The sequence below is a fragment of the Trifolium pratense genome, linkage group LG2 (genome assembly GCF_020283565.1).
Source record: "Trifolium pratense cultivar HEN17-A07 linkage group LG2, ARS_RC_1.1, whole genome shotgun sequence".
Lineage (NCBI taxonomy): Eukaryota > Viridiplantae > Streptophyta > Magnoliopsida > Fabales > Fabaceae > Trifolium > Trifolium pratense.
In genome coordinates this window covers 73,337,219-73,355,087 of record NC_060060.1, presented here as the reverse complement: position 1 = coordinate 73,355,087, position 17,869 = coordinate 73,337,219, and the positions used below count along the sequence as shown (strand labels likewise).

The window sequence follows — 17,869 nt, the reverse complement described above, 5'->3', positions numbered from 1 at the left end:
AGATCATTCTCAAACATTGTCATCTTGACAAGCTTTGGTAGGATGATATTTTGAGTAGCTTTTGACGATCTTTCGTACATGCATCATTCCTTTTGACATTAATTGCAATTGTAATTCTTCAAAGCATGTAGTACAAAACTCAATGTAAGTTTTGTCACACAACATCAAATATATTCTTTTGTAGCTTGTGATGCAGGTTTTTCCATCTTGATTCTTCAACTACGATTCTCTTAATCTTCCTTGAATATTTAATTCCCATTGTAAACCTTGTGGTGAAGATGAAGACTATTAACTATGAAGTTCACTTTCTTGCTTGAACCTTCAATGAATCCTCGTATGATTCAAACAACAGTCTTTAAAAATCTTCATGAAGCTTGTGATACTACTGTTGTAATTATTTGATGATACTCCAATTCTTTCATTGTTTGAGTATATAAAATGCACTTGTTGATGTGAGTGACATCTAGCTCGTCCACTTTTATCATTATCTGTCTTTAAACAAAAACTCAAGTGCAACCATCAGTAGATCACCATTCATAAAACTTAACATTTATTCCATAAGGTTTGTTGTCATTAAAACACATATCAAAAAGGATTTTGCTTCAACATTTTTAAGATGTTTAAATTTATTTCCTCAATGCATGAATAATTGTTAATTCTCTCAATAAAACAATTGTAGTGTTTTTTTAATTAATAAATAATGTTATGAAAATAAAGAAAATTAATTAACTCAATAATAATGGTATTAAAAAAAACCAAATATTTTTCATAAATATATTCATAACATATTAGAATTTCTGAAAAATATATATGCCATAATAAATTACATATTATTGACGATAATAATATTTGTATACATAAATGCATCACAGTTAAAATCTAATATATTTCCTTCAACAATGTTATTGATTTACACCATTTTTTCCATCCTTTTTCAAAGGTAAACTCAACACCATTTTCACCATGTTTTATGAATTTGCATGTGACATTTTCATGATGAGCACCGCATAGGATGAATTCTGAATAATCTGATAGTGATAGGTGGTTTCCAAAATCATGAGGTAGAACCTAAAGATTGACAAAATTGAATTGTTAGTATATATGTAATGACAAAATATGGCTATTAAATGAAAATGTGCTGAAAAGGATAAAATTTATGAACTAACCAATTTAGAGGAATTCAGATGGGATTCTTTTATTTCAAGTAGGAAGGAACGATAATCATCAAGATTTGTACTCAAACTATGATATTGAGGAAAAGAAGATGGAGACTCATTTTGTTCAAACTCACAAACGATCATTAGAAAAGTATCTTGACCATAGTAGTGAAATGTAAGACTTTGATTTCCATTCCATTTATAATAATTTCTAATTCTTGGCCAACCAAATGTTATTAGTGGTTTGGTAGTTGACATATTGAACTCTACCTGGTGAGGAATTCCATCTCCATCATACAATTTCCATTGAGTACCCAGTTGCTTAAAATATTTTCTAATAAAAAAAGGATCTAATTCTCCAAAAGTCTGCAAGTGATTGACTAATGTTAAGTTCTATATTATGCAATATTCAAAAAGCAGGAAAATTATTTTTTCAAACCTCATTAGGAAGATGAACTGCTTCAAACATTGCCAGAGGACTTCCATGAATTATAGGAGGCCATTTTGATGCCATTGATTATGAAGTAACAAAAGTAAGTAAAACTTTGTTAAATGCATGTATTTATAGATAAAAAAATAATGAGTATTTAATAAAAGAAACTTTTTTTGTACTACTTGTAATTAACTTTTAGATATTATTAATTTATTTTGTAATAATTTAATATTTCATCCAATTTAATTATCATATTCTTTGGCAATTTAATGTAATGTTAGATTAATTTATAGGCTCTCATTGTGTAACAACCCGACTCTAATTAATATTACTAGTAATAATTAGATGTTCCAACTAGAAGATTAAAATATAAGGTTTAAAGGAGTCATTGAAGAAATTGTACTGAAAAGAATGACAAAATTATGAATTAGTACAAGTGAGGGGGCAAATGAGTAATTGGCAAAAACTATATGTGTGGATATATTAAATTATAGCAAAAGGGAAAAGAAGTGCACAGAACCATTCATCTTCTTCTTTCTTGCGTGAGCTCTTTCTCTCTTTTCTCCCATTGGCTTGAAAACCCTCTTAGCCACACACACTACAACTCGCCTCTTTCTCTCAAAATTCTCTTCTCAACAGGCATCAATAAACATGTTCAACTTCTATTTTTCTTACCTTCCCAAGCTAAACGAAATTAGCTCAAAACCCCCCAAAATTACAACTTCTTTAATTTCTAGTTGCATGTGCAATTAACTTCACAAATTGAGACTTTTGAGTGTTGGGAACTAAGGTAAGAGGAGTTAAAATTCAGCTAATCCCTTCCATTTTTATCAGATTCGAACTCACCCTCACCACCTTGACCAAAGATCTAAATTCTCCATTACTCTTGTGATGATACTTTTCATGTGCAAATCCCTACCCAAATTCGTGTACTGGAGCTAAGGTAACAAGAATAGTCCCATCTTTCATTAGTTACTTTCTCTTCAGCTTTTGTTTCTAATAGACAAGGGTTCTTGCAATTACTTCAAATTGTCTAATTGAAGCTTTTACATGTGTAAAATTCCTTGTAACAAGTCTTAGATGTTGGGATTTAAGAAATTATTATGGAAAAGTGATTTAGAAACCTTAATGAACTGTTGTTGCTGTATTATGGGCTGGTGTTATTGTTAAAACTGATTTGGTATGGTTAGAATGGTTATGGCTGAATTCTATGGAATTTTAGTTAAAAATTCGTATGACAGTACAGGTGCTAATCGAGTCATAGCCGTTGCTGTGTAGCCCAGACTTGTGTAATTGTTGCATTTTCGGATTCTACACCTAATTCCCTTCAGTTTGGATATAAATTTGGTATGTTTTGGATTAGAAATGGATTCGGAAAACGCGTTTGAAGTTGGATATTGATGCTGGAAACTGCTTACGGGTTTTGGCATGGATTTTGCGGAATAAGCTAAAATGTGAGTTTAAGTTGGGTGAAGGATTCCATAACTGATTATGTATGCTTAATTGGCTGAGTAAGAGTTTGGTTTGAAGTTGGAATGCAAAATTTAGAGGTTGGAAGTCACTAGCAGTTTTATGCAGAAAATCTATCGCGAGTTTGCTTATGCGAGCGACATCATCGGATGTTTCTAAGCGGGCGAGATGGCTCGGTAGTGCTAGCAATTTTCAGGCGAGTTCCATAGATAGAAATCCTTACCAATATAGTCTCCCCACTATTCTCATGGAGAATTGGGTTTATGGGTAGTTAGAATTAGAATGAAAGATTGAACCTTGATGAGATGACCCCCTTAGATTAAATCTCTCAAATTGTATAGATTTGATGTATGTTGTTTATGAATTTTGGTGACTTCCCTTGCCCTTGTTGTGCCACTAATTGATGGCCTAATTTGTCACTAAAATTCATCTAAGTTAAGGTTAGGATTGTACATGAAAAATTGCACAAAACTGAGTTTGGCAGGAACAGAGCACCAGGGCAATTCTGCCCTCTGCGCCTGGGGCACAGCCTCTGCGCCTGGTGCGTGGGAGACAGAATCTCCCCTCTCCTCTTGCGCTTTAAGTGCCCCTGTTGTGCTTTAGGTGCATCCAGCAGCCCTGTTTTATCTTGTTATGTGTTTTCGGACGCTTGTGGGACACCGTAATGTCCCTAATGGACTAAGACTAATTAGGAATGAAAAATGTAGTTGTTAGTTTAACCAATTGCATAAGTTTGGGTAGAGAAAACAAATAGAATACTTTGGATTAGATGTAATATGAGTTAATTCATGACAGGTAAGAATTTGTGCAGTTGATCTTGAAATGTAGTGGACTTTGGACCACAAGCATTGGATTTCCAATGCTAAATGTTTATAATGAATAAAATGTTAAGTTGTGGTCTATAAGGCACCAGAAAGACTTCCTTATGTAGGGGTTGGAGCTGGATTGAAATTCTACATAGAATTTTACGCAACGATAAGATGAGGTATGACCGTGCTTTAGCCTGATATGATAGGGAATTTAGCCGGGTATGTAAGGGAATGATTCGAGACTACTCACCTCGGATTATTCCGTAAAATCAACTCAGATAAGTAACTTTGTGTGTCACACTTTATTTGCATTATATTGAAAATAATTGTGAAATGAATATTTATATGTTTATGTAATTGATCAACTGTCAGGACAAAGGATATTAGTACTACCCTAGGATAGGCGGGACTCACTGAGGCTTTATGTCTCATCCCACTCTTTTGTATTTTTTTTCAGATAAGCAGATTAAACGAGACAAGGTAAGAAGAAACTAAGGATTGAAGATGGAAGATTTTATTACATTAGTTTCTTCCTTGTGTTGTTAGATTAGTCTGATAGATATGTCTGATGAGTATTTACCGTTGTGTAATGGAACTTTCTTTTCCTTGTATCTGATATAGAATTTAAGTACTTGTTTCTTTTGAACAAGCTATTCTGTAAATTTTAATGTATCCGGATCTTAATTATGTATATACTTGTCAATATTCTAGACATTTGACTTGGGGTATTACACATTGAGTTTAATTTAATGTAAGAATTATTATATTTCTCCTAATTAATTTTAGACTAATTTATAGGCTCTATCAAATATATTGATACTGTCTCAGCGCTTAAGACTAATAATAAAGTTAATATTAAAAGAAAAAGGAAAAACTTTTATTAAATTTTTTAAGAAATAAGGAAATATAAACCATAGAAACAATATGTGCGATGTACCAAGGGAATATATCATAAAGAAACAAAAATTTAACGTAAAAGACTTCATAGATAATAATTTCATTAATTAATAATGACAATACAAAATACTATAATAAAAAAAAGGAAAGAAAAATAAATACACAAATTATTTGATTGCCAAATTCAACGAAAAAAAGTCTTGATGAAGAGAAAATTAGATTGTTTTAAATTATAATGTATGCGCGGTTGATATATTGAATTATAACAAATATCCGGCATAGAAATTAATGTTAAATTCCTAGCTTTTGTAAATATTGAGATACGAAAAAATGCATAACTCTCCAAATAACTACAAATAACTACAGACAAATTTATGGTGTTTAATATAAAAAATCGTATAAAGGAAAAAAAATAATAAAAATCATACATAATTGGGTAGATGAACGGGGAAAAACAATTTTTTAGTTATTGAATAATTGGAGGAAATTTTTGCGACACATTTTGATTAATATAGAAGACTAATTATAAGTGGTTGGAAAATATATATATATATATATATATATATATATATATATATATATATATATATATATATATATATATATATATATATGGGGTTTTCTAACTTAGACCCTAGTTAGGTCTAAGTTAGCAAGGTGCACCTTTTCAATTAGACCAAAATACCCATTCTTTTAATTTTTGAAAGAATAGAGCAACAGGGGCATTTCTGTAATTTTACATAAAAAAAATAACAACACGCGCCCCACCTTCTTAAACAATTAATAGACGTGGATCCAGTGTCGCGCGCGTACGGAAGGACCATGGTTACAGACCGTTGATTTCCATCAGACAGCCAAGATGTGATCTCATTAAGACTGTCTGATCAATCAGACAGCCCAGATCATCCTGATCTATCAGATCATCCTGTCTGCGACACACTAGATTATAAGCTGGAGAGAGAAAATTTTGCTTTTGAAAAAGGCAGCCACGTGTCAGCATATGAATGGGTCTGCGTGATTTTTTTCATTTTATACTTTAAACTCGATTATTTCGTCGTAAATTAATTTTTTATTTTTTATACCAAAATTCATAATTTTTTTTTCTCTACAAATAGAGACTTGGTTCGTTTGATTTGGACACCGAAAAAAAAACGCAATTTTTCACTACTTTAAACTCGATTATTTCGTCGTAAATTAATTTTTTATTTTTTATTTTTTATACCAAAATTCATAATTTTTTTTTTCCTACAAATAGAGACTTGGTTCGTTTGATTTGGACACCGAAATCCTTCTGAAACCATTTATATGGTAGAATGGTTTCAGAGAGTTGTAATCTGAAACCATTTTGCTGGTAGAATGGTTTCAGTAAGTTGATTACTAGTTATTTGCTTCTGAAACCATTTAGCTTGTAGAATGGTTGCACATAGTTGTATTCTGAAACCATTTTACTGGTAGAATGGTTTCAGTGAGTAATTTATTAATTGTGTTTGCTTCTGAAACCATTTATCTGGTAGAATGGTTTCAGAGAGTTGTAATCTGAAACCATTTTGCTGGTAGAATGGTTTCAGTAAGTTGATTATTAGTTATTTGCTTCTGAAACCATTTAGCTTGTAGAATGGTTGCACATAGTTGTATTCTGAAACCATTTTACTGGTAGAATGGTTTCAGTGAGTAATTTATTAATTGTGTTTGCTTCTGAAACCATTTATCTGGTACAATGGTTTCAGAGAGTTGTAATCTGAAACCATTTTGCTGGTAGAATGGTTTCAGTAAGTTGATTATTAGTTATTTGCTTCTGAAACCATTTAGCTTGTAGAATGGTTGCACATAGTTGTATTCTGAAACCATTTTACTGGTAGAATGGTTTCAGTGAGTAATTTATTAATTGTGTTTGCTTCTGAAACCATTTATCTGATAGAATGGTTTCAGAGAGTTGTAATCTGAAACCATTTTCCTGGTAAAATGGTTTCAGTAAGTTGATTATTAGTTATTTGATGAGATTAAGGTAGTGAAAAATTGGGTTTTTTTTTTCTGTGTCCAAATCAAACGAACCAAGTCTCTATTTGTAGAGAAAAAAAAATTATGAATTTTGGTATAAAAAATAAAAAATAAAAAATTAATTTACGACGAAATAATCGAGTTTAAAGTAGTGAAAAATTGCGTTTTTTTTTCGGTGTCCAAATCAAACGAACCAAGTCTCTATTTGTAGAGAAAAAAAAATTATGAATTTTGGTATAAAAAATAAAAAATAAAAAATTAATTTACGATGAAATAATCGAGTTTAAAGTATAAAATGGAAAAAAATTAACGCAGCCAATAATAGCGTGACACGTGGCTGCCTTTTTCAAAAAGGTTTCTCTCTCCGCGTCAGCCTTCACCCCCACGCGCGCCTGTCGGCGCGTGTGATGCACGCGCGTGGATTTTGTCAAATGAGAAGCTGCCACGTGTCCTGGGGGGGAAAAAGAAGTGGGGGCGCGTGTACTGTTGCATAAAATTACAGAAATGCCCCTGTTGCTCTATTCTTCCAAAAAATTAAAAAATGGGTATTTTTGTCCAACTCAAAAGGTGCACCTTGCTAATTTAGACCCAACTGGGTCTAAATTAGCAGCCCCCTATATATATATATATAGAATGGTAAAAGTAAGATATGAAGAATAGATAAAAACATGTGAATATATCATCAAAGTTATTAGAGTAAGTACTAATAAAAATATATAATTAAAAAAAAGTTCATAAAGTACTACTTTTTTCAAGAGATTACTACTCATATCTTCAGTACAAATGCTAGAAAGTTATACCTACTAAATTAATGAATTGACTTGTGCCAATTTCATAGAGCAAGTACTACAAATAATATATCTATATCTATCTATATATCTATATATATATAAAAGATGATAAACTATGCAACCCTAATTGCAAACCCTAATTTCTATCTAATGATTGATTGACATCTATAGCCTTAGCAAACCACATGGTGAGGAGTATAAGCTTACACATGGCCTGCTATATGGAACACATGCATTGGACCTAGTGGGATATATATCTCTCTTTTCTCAATTGTTTTTTCATTTGTGAAGTTTTTTTCTCTCTCTTCTCTCTTTTCTCTCTTGTGCGATCTCTCTCTTCTCACTATCTTCACACTTTCTTCTATAACCTTTCTCAATCTCTTTCTCTCTGTCCTCCTCATCTCATCTTCACCATAATATCCACCGCAACTTCCACCACCACCTATAAATCAATAACTCGTCAGTGTGAGGGAGTGGCCGAGTGAGAGAACATTTGTCGGCGGGAGAGAAGTTCCGGCGAGGAGGAGAGAATTCCGGCCGAGGAGAGAAGTTTGCGGCAACATGCGGTGCTTGGCGACGGCGGCGACGAATCTTCTTTCTCATTCCTTCTTCTGGTTAGATCTGTTACTTTCTATGCTCTATTTAATTGCTTTTTTTTTCTGTTGTTTTTTTTTATGAGATGGTTACAGATTGGAGGTGGTGGTGATGTGTGGTGGTTATGGTAGATGGTAACACTGATGTTTTTTTTTTCCAATTTATAGACTGATGAATCTACTGCAATCTGAAAACCCCAACATTTAACACTTATTTTTAGTTTTGTATTATGTTTAGTTTTGATCTTGCATGTTTGAAATCCTCCATGAAATTGGATCTTTGGATGTCAATAAACTCAAAGTGGGCAGCAGATATGGCTATAGGACTTGGTACCGGAGTTCCGTGGATCATGTGCAAGCAAGATGATGCTCCTATCCTGTCGTAAGTTCAGCTGCACTTTATCATTTTAAGAAAATATTTATATTCTGGATTCAGTCTATTATGCTTCCTAGGATTTCAGCTTCTAATTTCGACATAAAACGTTGTACAGATTAACACTTGCAATGGCTTCTATTGTGATTATTTCTCTCCAAATACGGCTTACAAACCAAAGATGTGGACAGAAGCTTGGAAACTATCAAGAGGTATGCATGACTTGTTTGGATGTCAATAAACTCAAAGTGGGCAGCAGATATGGCTATACGACTTGGTACCGGAGTTCCGTGGATGTTAATAAACTCATCTCTCTTTCAAACTGTTTTTCGTTTTTTATTTATTTTAATTTTTGCAGAAAACATTCTAATGATAAAATTGAATAGTTTTGATTTTTAATGATTTATGTTTTGTGGTGTTTGTTTGTTTGTGTTGGACACAGGTAGTTGAAGTTTCAACTTCCAAAACTGGAAAACATGGACATGTTAAGTGTCACTGACATCTTCACTGGCCAAAAACTTTGTGGTTTGATGTATGATTTTCATATTCAATTTCGTTTTCATTCTATCACAAATTCACATTGTATACTAACTAATTGATGATCATTTTTTTGTTTAAATTTTGAGTTTATTATAAGATTGTTAATTAATAATGTGGAATTAATTTTGTGTAGAAAGCAGAGATTAGCAGAGGTTACTCCAAGAGATTCACAAAGATTGGCAGTAAAAAAGGTTATTGTCATTGGAGTGTGTTTTTCTTTCTGATATTTAAGTTGGAATGATGAATTCATTATATCTGAAATTACCATGAGTTTGACAAATTACTGCGTGTCATTGCCCGGCATAATCCTCGCAAAAACTACATTTTGAGCTTTAACAGAATTACAGTTATGATTTAATCTAATTCATCGTTTTTCTAAACGTGCATTTAGTTCTGATTTTGTTTGATTAAATTGGTTATGAGAATGAGACTGATGTACTTTCATGGCTGCAGGACATTTCCTTAGGTGTTGCATTGGGCTCTGCTACTCAAATTGCAATGATTGTGGTAAATATACTCTCACCATCTAAATGTAAATTATCGATACTTTGGTTTTAAATTTCACTTATGGTCACAGTTGCGGTTTCCCTGCGGACTTTTATATAGTGGAAAAATGTGGTTGATGCTGTCAAAGTTCCGGCCGCGATAATGTTGCAAACACCTAAATATCCTTTATATTGCGGCTGCAATTGCGGTTGCGAACTATAACTTAAAACCATTTTCATATATAGTCTTCTTTATTTTAATAATAATGAAAACTAATATTTTACAATTTATAGGTTCCACTATGTGTAATTGTTGCTTGGATAATGGGTGTGAAAATGGACTTGAACTTCAACCTCCTTGAGACAGGTTCTCTTGCTTTGGCAATTATTGTCAGTGCCTTCACTTTACAGGTATATAAATTTGACAGAGAATTTTCAATTGAAAAAAACACCAAATTGTGAATTTCTGACTTTATTATTATTAATTTCTTAATGAAATTTTATATGGTATTGACATGACCACTTTATATTATTATGCCATGTTTTGGTTTGATTACTTTGATATTAAATATTATGAAGTGTAGTGCAAAATACTCAAAACATGATTAAAACCAGAACTGAATCAGTTATGGATTCGGTCAACACCACACTCTCCAATCTTCATGAATTGAGTTCAAATTTTGAACAGTTTTTAATCTATATGATTTTTAGGTAATTTTAGAAGAGGTTATTAATGTGATGAATCTTTTGAATTCAGGTAGAAACTGAGGATGAGGTACTATTATATTGCTCTAACCTGTTTCTTGTGATGTATTCAAGAGGATGCAGACTTATTTTCCCAAAGTTGATCAATTTTTTCCTATCATCATTTGCTTTTTTGAATCTTTTGCAATAGGCTTGGTTTTAAGAAGTAGATCAATTTTTGCGGTTTTGGTTTTGTAAATTATTTGCTAACCATTTTACTTTGCTAATTTGCTAAATATAAGGCAGTTTTGTTTTTTTATACATTTTTAGATTGCTCTTCTTTCTCGCACAACAACAACGGCAGCCTCCGACGTAGGTAAGGATTTCATATCCATTCTAACCTTAATTTGGTTACCTACTAATCCTTTATTTAATGCATTCCTAAATGCCCCCCAAAACACATTTAATCGAGCTCATGTCACATCACTACATTAGATATGCTTTAAGTATGTAACTAAGTTAACGAAACACATTTGTAGAAACAATCCAATACTAGATGTATCATTGAGATAACAAATTTACTAGACTGGCTCATAAGTTTTTCTGTTTTATAGCAAAAAAGGTTTGAATTTTAGCGCTTGCAAAAGAGATAACATTTCTGTTGAACCTGTCATGATGGTACATTAATCAAATGAGTTAGTAACAAAAAATCAAATATACTGTCAGCAAACCAAACCAATAATGTTTGATGACAGATATCGGTTAAGGAATAATGAATTAGGATTTATATAAAAGTGCTTACATATCATTACCAGAATTTCACTCATTCTATTTTTAGTTGTGCATTTGACAGCATGTTGAAGCCATTTGGGACAATTTTTGCATAACTAATACATGTGCAGTGCAGATGGGATAAATGCAATTGTATCATGAAAGCATGCTCACAAAAATGTGTTAACCAATAGTGTGCAACTATTCGGTTGCCATACTTTTCTTGCTTTCCCAGAAAAGTTACAAGCCTCCTAAAAGACCCTTGACAAACAAGGTTTGTTGGTCTTTTACTCTTTTACATTTTTGGTTTGTTATATACTTATATGTATTCAATTTTTTAGTTATTATAGGAATGTTTGTTACTTTGTTAGCTTTTTGAATCTGTATATATATAAGGCTTTTATTATGCAAACCTATCTAATTGAAATAAATGTTCATAGTGTAAGCCTTTTATTTCTTATATATATATATATATTGTTTGCAATTTCATATATGGTTTTCCATTAATCTATAATCCACTCCATCCCAAGAGAAATTAGTTTGCCAAATGTAGTCATTGTTGTGCTTAACTAATATTGAGATTTGAGAGGAATATAAATTTTGTCATCTAATAGTCTAAATACACATTAGATTGCGTGCTACATTACTTTGTTAGCACATAGTTTAGTGGTTTGGCTTTAATTTTGGTCACACGACATGTTCTTCCTATGTGGTGATACAGCAAGCTTAAATTGGTTTCTTTCTTTGTGCAGGTTCTCAAAATCATAGTTTCTAGCTTGCTTTAATGTGAGAGATTTGTAGTAGATAGTATTTTTGGGAGTTGCTAGATGGATTTCAAGATGATTCCTATGAAGTTAGTAACTTAAGAGTTTGAAGAAAAGTTTGTAAAATCTAAGGAAAGAGTTTCTTTTGTGGTGTTCTTGCATGTTATAAGGAAGATTGACATGTTATAACTTATGATTCCTATCTCTATCATTTTGTTTTCCATGTGTTATTTTTGGACATTTATTTTGTGATTAACATCATCCATGATTGAAATATATTTGGCGTTATGGTGATGTATTTTATTTTAGTCATTTTGATGTCTTTTTCACGTGGGTATGTACTTTATTTTGATGTTCTTTGGATATGGAATTTCGATGTCTTTTTGCATACGGTTATGTACTTAATTTCGATGGGTGTGAGAAGCGTTTGGCTTATATCACAGATGCACTCTTGCCATCAAAGAGAAAGTCCAGGAGACGCGGTGTTGCATTGATCGACAAATGGTTAACCTTCCCGGATATGGGACACATTGTAGCTTCTATTTTGGGCAAAGCAGTCGTTAAGTTGACGAAACAAGGAGCATCCGAGACATTTTTTCCATTGCGCGGTGTTCCATCATCCGACCCTTATTCGCTGGTTATTTGTGTTGGAGCTATTCCCGGTCATTATGTCTATATCAGGTTGAAGGATGGTTGTCCGATACCTCCAACGTGTGTTCAATGGAAACAACATTGTTCACAAGAAGCTATTGTTTGGGAGTCATATTTTGCTATTCAACAAGCCAAATATAGTAAACTAATGCACGAGCAAATTGTCCACGACAAGAAGAGTGCCCGTGTTGGTTCCAGTTTTTGTGATCCAATTGACCTTTAATTTGTTTTTGTTGTTTTCTGATATGAATCTGTACTTCATTTACTTTGTGTTAATTGCGACATGATACTATTTCAATTGCGATGTAAATGATGTCCCCCTTTGTTATTTTCCGCATGTTCATGACTAACTTTTTCGGCTAATAGCATCCATGATTGGTATATAAATGATACCCCCTAAGAAATTTGCATATGCTTATGACTAATTACCTCGGCACATAACAACCATGATTGGTATACAAATCACGTTCCGCCGAACCCGTGCAACGCACGGGCGGCCGTCTAGTTATAATACAATAAAAGATAATTCAATTTGGGCCAAAGACAAAGTTGGCCCATGACAAAGTCTATATCGAATCTTTTAAACCCATATCCAATGTGTGTCATTTCAATATAATTAGATCGTAAGGCTTCTACGGCGTGTTGCACGCGCCTTCGGCGCGTTACGTAGTTGGTTTCAACGAAATATTTTTTGATAAACAGAACAATTAATTGGATTTGAAGGTTGCGTTTATCATTAATCGACACAATTCTTTTTTACGATAATAGTTAAATAAAAAAATAACTTAACATAAAATCCATTACAACCATATAGCGGAATATGAAATACTTAGGAAATAACATAATTTGACTACAAATAATTAATTTCATAATGTTGCTTAGTCTTGTAGCATAAAACTTAGTCTAAACTATGGAAACCTGACAAACATTTAAGGTTATATCTTTGAATTCAAAACTTATTCTATCTCCTAATTGAATATTGTTGTCAAAACAGAAATTTAAGGTTTATATTTCAATCTAATTTTTGTGTGTTCATATTAATAACTTTTTCAGTGTGACATGTACTTGAATAATACTTCCTCCGATCCTATATATAATTAATATTTTAGTTTTTTCGTTAATCCTAAAATCCATGTATTTATACTATAATCTAATAGAGATTCATCAATTATTCAATAAACGTAGAAACTAAAACTTTTATTGTATAAAAAATTGAAGAGTGTCTCCAACTTATTATTAACTTTTTTTAGTTAGACGTATACTTTAAACAATACTGTCTCTGATCCTATATACAATAAATAATTTAGTTTTTAAATTCATCCTAAAATCCATCTATTTAGACTATAATATAACTAGCAAGCCAAACAGATGCGTTCAGCGCCTGCCAAAGTCTAACTTATGTCCAAAAAAATTGTTTTATATAGTATATATATATATAGTATTAAATTGGTAATCATTCATATATACGCAAACTATTTGTCACCTATCCTTTTTATATATTGTTGAAGATATATATTCATCCATTTTTCCATAACCGTAAAAACTAAAACTTTTAGTATATATAACACAAAAAAAAGTATCCAACATTTTTTGTTCTTATATCCAAAATGTTTTTGCTCATATTCCATCTATCCTTAGTTATAAGGAAAATACTAATTTTTAAATTCATTCTATAATATATGTATTTCGTCTATAATATAGACCAAATACATTAGTTTTTTGATTAATCTTAAAAAATTAATTTTGCTTCTAATTATAAATGGAAAGAGTATATAAGTATTGAGACAAAATTGTGGAACCAATCACCTATTGGCAAAATCTATATTTCTCAATCATTCTAACTTTCTAACTTTACCATAAAAATATACAACACAAAGTTGTCTTTTTTCAATAGAACAATATATTCCTATAGATATGGTCATTTGACGAAAAAGGCAACAAGAATACAGTACCAACTTCACAAAACTAACCTTTTTCAAGAAAAAATCTCTTATCTTCCTCTGTAGCAAAAAAAAATCTTTGTCTTCCTTCGTCTACTGTCATTCCATCTGCTACAATCGCTTTCGACAATTCACCCAATCATTCAGATCTGCAATGGAACCTTCTTCAAGCAGGTAAAAACCTCAACTTTATCAACTAATTTACCTTTCGCACGCATCAAAATATTAACTTGCATGCTTCAAATACTTCAAAATTTGTGGTCTTTTTCAATCAAATCTGTTTTGAAGCTATAGTTTTTATATGTTCTATATGAAAATCTTCAAAATATGCTCCTCATATGTAACTGATTCATATGTTGTATCAATTGTATAAAGATTGTATCTTATGTTTACCATTAAATTAGTTTAATATATGTTGCTGTCAAACCATTTGAACTAACGATGATAAACTACTTATATCAGAACTGATAACCAAAGGAACAACAAATTTGAAACACTCATTTGCCCTGATGAGGTATACGATTGAATTTATATACTTTAGTTTTTATATTTTTCATTTATTTTTAAACGATCATTTAAAAATCATAAATCCTATCAACTTTAGGGCAAAATTGAAATACCAAGGAGTTTCTTTGAGGAATGGAAACATGAACTCCTCAAAAAACAAGATGCCAGGATAACTACAAATCATAACTCATCAACAGTACATTTATGTTTAACCGATGACGAAAGTTTCATGTATTATGCGCATATGGTAGCTCAAACGTTTGATTTTCAAAAACCAACTAAAGTGATTTTGGATTATAAAATTATCAACAATGAGTTCCAAATGATGGTGATTGGAACTATCGATAATAGTAATCGGCCAACAACATTCGAAACTATCATCAATCCGTCTGAGGTACATTGCAATTCATTATAAACTGTTTATTTTCACTGATGTTATGCAAAAAATGATATTAATAACTAAGGTTTTTTTCAAATTTAGAGCTACATTCACATCCCAATTGATTTCTATCAACAATGGGAAAGGGAATTGAATCGACTTAACTATGGTCGGATTTTGTGGAATGATTCATCAGTACCTGTGTATTTTCGATTCAACGAAACTGATAAAGTTATGTTTGGAAATGACATTTGCTATACATTTGGATTTGAAAGACGAACAAAAGTGCGTCTAGTGTATAAAATTACAAACAATAAGTTTTCATTGACTTTCATTGAATCATTTGATGATCAATCACATGCATCAACTGAAGTTTTTGAAGAAGGCTTAAATGATGATGGATCTGATGAGGGAACCATAATATTGGTAATGTACATTCATAATATTTCATTTAACTTCATTAGAAATTTCATTCTGTTTCCAAAATAAATATTCTGATACATACTATTTATTTTAAGGATGGAGTTGAAGAAGGTGATCATGCTGATGAGCCTCAAGAAGTTGTTCAAAATCCAAATGATCCAGAGCCTGTAGATGCTGATGAAGAACCAGTTGAATGGAATAAAACAGTTTCCAGAGCAATGACAAATCTTTCAAAAAAACAAGTTCTGGTAATGCCTACAATTTATTTAATGTTTGTTGTTATTAAATCATGATTACTGAAAATAACTTCCTACTAAGTCTTATAAAGTACTTTGAATATGGCAGCACTTTCCAAATGCTCTTTCAAGAGGTGTACTTTCAAGAGCAACCTTTCTTGACTTAATCTCGGAAGATATGGATTTTCATCATCGATGCCCTATTCATACTTCTACCAGATCACAGAATGTTGGAGCATTTGAAAAATTTATTGGCGACGGCTGGTATGCTTATATGCTTACTCACAGGCCAAGAGCCGGAGGCACCTTGATATTTCAGCTATTTCCGGATACATTTGAACTCATTGTCACTCTTCAACGTCGCAATTAAAGGGACAACATCAGGAGGAATTACAAGTTATGCTTTTGTTGTACTGCATTTTATAAGTCAGCAAACTTTATGATCAATATGTAAATTTAGTATTTGCCCTCTCTAATTTCATTTTGGAACTTATTATGTTATATTAATGTGTACTCTAATTGGCTAATATAATGATATGCTGTATGATAAGCAATGTTTCGTGAATGTGTGATATAATAGCTTATCACTTTATAACTGTTCATTGCCATAACTATAAATTTTTTTGGTGAATATGTACAAATTCAATGTAATAGTACTTATTTCATTGATTCAGAACTTATTAGTGTTGTTGGTTTATCTTGATACAAATCAAAACAATAAAACTATTAGTGTTGTTGGTTTATCTTGATACAAATCAATGAAACTAAAATTGAATCCACCATGATAGGCGAATTGGATTTCTTCATTCTGACAATAATTGATATTTTCTCAAGATTATCAACTAATCAAATCAAAATTTCATACAAAAAAACCCCAAAATTTGTTAAGCTCACAATAATTGATACTTTCTCCTTCCCAGTTTTATTGACACATTTGACAGTTGTGAATTCTAAATACATATTAATTTTGCCGTTTTTAAAACTAATAAAGAAAAATAAATATTACAACGTAATATGTTTAGTTCATCTATATTAATTTTTTTATAATTTCAATTTTTTAGTATTCTTACTATTATCAAGTTAGAAATATTTTAGCTTACCTATTATTAATCGACACGTCATTTCAAATTATACAAAAAATTTCGGCTACACGGAAATAATATTTAGTTTAATAACTTTTAAAATTAGAAATAAACTTCCTTTATTCTACACTATAGGGCATATTTTTAATAGTGATTTTTTTTGGTATAGTGCATATTTCCATATTCAAAAAAGCCTTTTTATTTTTATATTTGTTTTTTTGTCCCAATTATAAGACTCATTTGGCCCAATTAAACACTACATTGTGTCAAATAATGATAACGCAACCTTCTAATTCAATTAATTATTCTATTTATCAAAAAATATCTTTGTTGATACCAATTTCGCAACGCGCCGTAGAACCCTTACGACCTAACGCACCGACACAATATAACGCGCCGAAGGCGCGTCCCGTGCGAACGCACGGGTTTGTACCCAGTTTATCGATAAAATGATACTTCATGTTCTTGGCGACTCCGTATATGCAAGACTTGTATCGCCTAGCTCTTTGTATAACTCTTTTTCTTCATTTTAGCAAGTGGGTTTTCAACAATATCAACAAACAAGAGATTTAAACTAACAATAAAATATGGGCTCGGTCTAGCATGGGAAATGGATGTAGGTCTCCCACCATGGAAAAGGACCTTTTAGCCGTCAGATTTATTAATAAAATAATCAATGAACATGATGCATTACTGGGAACCTGAGGGTGCAGTGTTCTTCAAGTTAAATTTTTTTTATAGTAATGCGCACTTGTATTTTATTAATTAAAATTTGTCCATGACCAATATAACCCTTATATTTTCTATTATTCTCTTTTCATTCCAATGATTTTTTTTCTCCAAATCACATTAGGGATTCAAATAACCCAAAATCAAACAAAACACA

General features: G+C 31.6%; 3 protein-coding genes and 1 long non-coding RNA gene across 16 annotated transcripts; 3 read left to right on the top strand and 1 right to left on the bottom strand.

The window, feature by feature from the left end:
- Positions 1-879: 879 nt before the first annotated feature.
- On the bottom strand, positions 880-1,671 carry LOC123905417. Its single transcript, XM_045955014.1, has 3 exons — positions 1,597-1,671; positions 1,167-1,523; positions 880-1,068 (listed from the first exon to the last, which is right to left on the bottom strand). The coding sequence occupies exons 1-3, from the start codon at positions 1,669-1,671 to the stop codon at positions 880-882; spliced, it is 621 nt and encodes a 206-aa protein (XP_045810970.1).
- Positions 1,672-1,988: 317 nt separating this feature from the next.
- LOC123911272 lies at positions 1,989-4,614 on the top strand. Its single transcript, XR_006810432.1, has 2 exons — positions 1,989-3,044; positions 4,327-4,614. It is a non-coding gene; the product is annotated as an uncharacterized LOC123911272 (long non-coding RNA).
- A 3,053-nt stretch (positions 4,615-7,667) lies between these two features.
- Positions 7,668-12,077, top strand: LOC123911271 (vacuolar cation/proton exchanger 3-like). Of its 13 annotated transcripts, none has more exons than XM_045962657.1 (10): positions 7,829-8,169; positions 8,387-8,530; positions 8,640-8,798; positions 8,964-9,053; positions 9,195-9,252; positions 9,515-9,568; positions 9,841-9,957; positions 10,561-10,606; positions 11,138-11,275; positions 11,754-12,077. In XM_045962657.1, the coding sequence occupies exons 4-9, from the start codon at positions 8,998-9,000 to the stop codon at positions 11,161-11,163; spliced, it is 357 nt and encodes a 118-aa protein (XP_045818613.1). In that variant the 5' UTR covers positions 7,829-8,169; positions 8,387-8,530; positions 8,640-8,798; positions 8,964-8,997; the 3' UTR covers positions 11,164-11,275; positions 11,754-12,077. The 13 variants fall into 13 exon arrangements, with proteins under 13 accessions (XP_045818611.1, XP_045818608.1, XP_045818610.1 ...); XM_045962656.1 differs by having other exon boundaries at positions 7,831-8,169; positions 8,640-8,733; XM_045962655.1 differs by having other exon boundaries at positions 7,668-8,530.
- Positions 12,078-12,129: 52 nt separating this feature from the next.
- LOC123905416 lies at positions 12,130-12,639 on the top strand. The gene has a single exon (XM_045955013.1). The coding sequence runs from the start codon at positions 12,130-12,132 to the stop codon at positions 12,637-12,639; it is 510 nt and encodes a 169-aa protein (XP_045810969.1).
- The last annotated feature ends 5,230 nt before the right edge of the window (positions 12,640-17,869 follow it).